We start from the raw sequence: 3586 nt of genomic DNA, 5'->3' as shown, positions 1-3586 counted from the left end.
GCCACTGCCTAGAATCCCCCAGTGAGGGGATGGGGGCGTGGTCAGGGGTGGAGCCACTGCCCAGAATCCCCCAGTGAGGGTCTGGGGGGTGCATGCTTGCTGAAATTGGTGACCCTCTGGACTGTGCAGAGTCGGGTTGTGGCCTTGAGCACTGACTGAGTGGGGCTCCAGAGCTGCCCTGCAGACTCAGGACACTGAAGAAACAAAAGTGAAAGGAGATGTGAGTGCCTGGGAAGGAGCTGGGGGAAAGGTGGAGCCCCAGATAACAAGTCAGTGTGTCACCTATGACTCTGAGCCCCACCTAGGACCAGGGACAAGGTCCAAGGCACTCCCAGTTGTTCTTGGCTTTGTGGTGCTGAGGCAGTTGTTGAGATGGGACCAGGTGCTGTTTGAAGCAGAGATCCAAGGTGTGAGAACTGGGAAAGAAGCTCTGCTACATGTTCAGTTTCCCCACTTGGCATCATTCATTGCCAAGAACCAGAGCCTATGGCTGCCTGTGAAGGGCAGGTGCAACGACCTGGGAATGAGTGTGAGGGACAGGGCTGTGCCCTGGAGAGGGGGAAAGGCCATAGTGGGAAGCCGGCAGTCTCAGGTGTAAGACTGACCCTGATTTACACTGCTGAAGAGAGGGTGAGGGCCCGCAGGATGGGGGGAGGGAAGAGGCAGGAGATGAGTGGGGGGCTGTGCCTGCAAGAGTCAGGGGGTAGGTAGCTGGGTGTGAGGGCACTTGCCTGTCATCCCAGCAGTGGGGTGGCTGAGGCAGGAGGATTGGTACAGCCTGGGCTACAGAGTGAGAGGATGTGTCAAAGCAAGGAAGGAAGGAAGGAAGGAAGGGAAGAAGGAGAAAGTAATAAAGAAATGAGATAAGAGAGCAGAAGTTTGTTGTGTGACCTGCAGTCAGGTACAGTTTGGTCCAGGAGCCTAAATGTTTTTGGAAGATGCCATGTTGGATTTGGGGTTTCTGTTAAGAAGCTTTGCATGTCCTGGGGCTCCTGCAGCCCCCCGACACTGTCCCTGTTCTCAGGTGGCCTGACATGGTCTCTTTCTCCTCCTTAAGTGAGCCTGGAGGCCTCCAACCCACAGGAGGAAGGTCACACACAGACGCTTTGAGATGGATCGAGTGACCAGATACCCCATCTTCAGCAACCCCCACTCAGCACGTACCACCAGCTTGGCACTGGATGAGGATACCAGCTATACCGTTGAGCTAGTGGGCGTGGGGCCTGAGGCTGGTTGGAGCCAGGGTGATCTGCAGGCCTGGTCCACTGAGTACCACACCAGGCCAGATGTGAAGAGAACCAGCATGTCTTCCAGCAGACACATCTTCCTTGGCCAGCAGTCCCCGAGGCCACTGTACTTGGAAGATGAGGATGAGGAGATGAAAGCTTACCACTTGGACGACAACAGTGATGCCCTCTACAGGCCGCAGAGGGACCTGGAGGCTGAGCGCTGGGCGGTCATCCAGAACCAGGCAGTCAGGAAGGGTGGCACGGTGGCCACACTCCAGCCTGCATCAGACCATGGGGGCCCCAGGATGGCCAGTCAGCCTCAGTCCACATTCACAGAGGAGATCTTGGTGGACACGGAGCAAATTGATTTCCTGGCTGCTCGACAACAATTCCTGAGTTTAGAGAAGGCAAACACAAACCCGGTCACGTGGAGCCCCACAGCCAGGGAGACCTTTTCACGAACCCCATCAGGCATCAACCAGCCCCCTAAGGCCTCCGCTGGGCCCCACCTAGCCAATGGCTATGCCACTTATGTCATGTCACCAACGAAGGAAGTGACCTTGGAGAAGTCTTTCTGTGCTTCCCCAGCTAGATCCATTCGTATAGCCAATGACCTTGGCCACCAGACCCCAGCAGAGCCCCCTGAGGCCCCCAAAGAGACGCCCATCGAGAGAGAGATCAGACTGGCCCAGGAGCGAGAGGCAGAGCTGAGAGAGCAGAGAGGGCTTGGGCGGGCTGCCGGGCATCAAGAACTGGTACAGATCCCCAGCAGGTCACTACTCAGCAAGATGAGCTTGGTGGAGACACCCCCACGAAGAGACAGGGGCCGCCCATCCCTCTACGTGCAGAGGGACATGGTGCAAGAGACACAGCGGGAAGAAGATCATCGACGAGAGGGTCTGCAGGTGGGCAGGGCATCCACACCTGACTGGCCTTCCCAGGACCCTCAGCCTGGGCTCCAGAGAAGCCTGAGCTCCGACTGCATCCTCAGCCCAGATGCCCGAGCCACAGACCCAGCTCCAGAGGCACGAAAAGTCAACAGGATCCCACTGGATGCATACCAGCCATATCTGGGCCCTGGGACCCCCAAACTAGAATTCTCAGCCTTTGGAGTATACAGCAAGCCAAGTGGCGTCTCCACAGCTGACACCAAAGCCGCAACCTTCCGGAAGGCCACGGAGTCTCCAAGGCATGTCTCAGAATCCTCTGGAAGATCTCTGAGCTCAAAACAAGAGTGGTCCAAGGCTCCTGGAAAGCCTGCCAGTGGGGGTGTGGTGAGATTAGGGAATTTCCATCTGCGACCACTGCGATTCAAGGTCCCGGATGTCCCCCAGGAGACTGAGACCTCCCATACCTGGGGCTGGGAAGTGGCCGGAGGTCCCGTGTTGAGGCTACAAAAGTCACAGTCATCCGACCTGCTGGAGAAGGAGATGGAGAGTGTCCTGCGGAGGGAGCGGGAGGTGGCTGAAGAGCGGAGGAGTGCCTTCTTCCCAGAGGTGTTCTCCCCAGTGCCGGACCAGGATGAGAGCCACGAACAGGACTCCCGGAGTTCCTCCCGAGCATCTGGTGAGAGTAGGGATTCCGAGGGGGGCTATTCTGTCCTTAGGGCCCCTGGGTTGGAGAAGAGAGAGGTGGAAGGCAGGGTTCAAACGCACCCATTTCTCCCAGGAAGTAGATTTTGGAGAGGAAAACACCAGCTTTGCTTCAGAGCTTTTGAATGCTCTGTTACTAGGTACATAGGATTTTGCTCTCTAGTTCTGAATGTTCTGTTATTGGACTAGAAGTTTGCAAGTCTTTGTCCTCGGGATTGATTGCTCCCCTGATGACATATTCTCTGTCACTTGGTGGTATGTTTTGACCTGTAGTCTAAAATCTTTCCTGAGTGGCTGCTTTAGTCAGTCTGTCAAGAGTTGCCTGTCCGCCTGTCTCCATTAGCCCTCCAGACTCTTGTCCAGAGACCGCAAGTCAGTCCCCTCTCCCAATGCCACCTCCTTCTGCCCCCACCACAGGCATCACCGGCAGCTATTCAGTGTCGGAATCACCGCTATTCACCCCCGTTCACCTGAATTCAGGCCTGGTGTGGAAGGTGGAGGCCCCAAAGGACAGTGCCCCACCTGGGCAGAAGACTAGGAAGGAGATGTGGGTGAGTCAGGTCGACTGAGGTGGAAGTGGTTGCTACCCACAGGATCAGGCAGGGCCATTACACTGACTAAGTGTCTTCTCATCTCCACTATCGAGTCTGAGAGGACACACAAGCAGGGGACCTTGTCCTTATTGTGGGATCACCCTCAGGGTCAAAGGGGGAAGACTGATGAAGAAACAAACAGATACTGACTGGTCATTATAACTTTTTTTTT

The 3586-nt window shown here is 56.0% G+C and overlaps 1 protein-coding gene across 2 annotated transcripts in view; it reads left to right on the top strand.

Annotated features, from left to right (window-relative positions):
- The window catches only part of Misp (mitotic spindle positioning), an 8164-nt gene that overhangs the window by 2144 nt on the left and 2434 nt on the right, over positions 1-3586 (top strand). The window contains exons 2-3 of one of the 2 annotated variants that reach the window (XM_031349515.1): positions 1058-2795; positions 3239-3372. In XM_031349515.1, the coding sequence (XP_031205375.1) occupies positions 1112-2795; positions 3239-3372 (1818 nt within the window). In that variant the 5' untranslated portion in view covers positions 1058-1111. Of the gene's footprint in view, positions 1-930; positions 2796-3238; positions 3373-3586 lie in introns of those variants that run through there. The other variant, XM_031349516.1, reaches the window with a different exon arrangement.

Source organism: Mastomys coucha, unplaced genomic scaffold, assembly GCF_008632895.1.
Source record: "Mastomys coucha isolate ucsf_1 unplaced genomic scaffold, UCSF_Mcou_1 pScaffold4, whole genome shotgun sequence".
Taxonomy (NCBI): Eukaryota; Metazoa; Chordata; class Mammalia; order Rodentia; family Muridae; genus Mastomys; species Mastomys coucha.
Note: the sequence above shows the minus strand (reverse complement) of the source record. Positions and strands in the feature narration are given on the sequence as shown.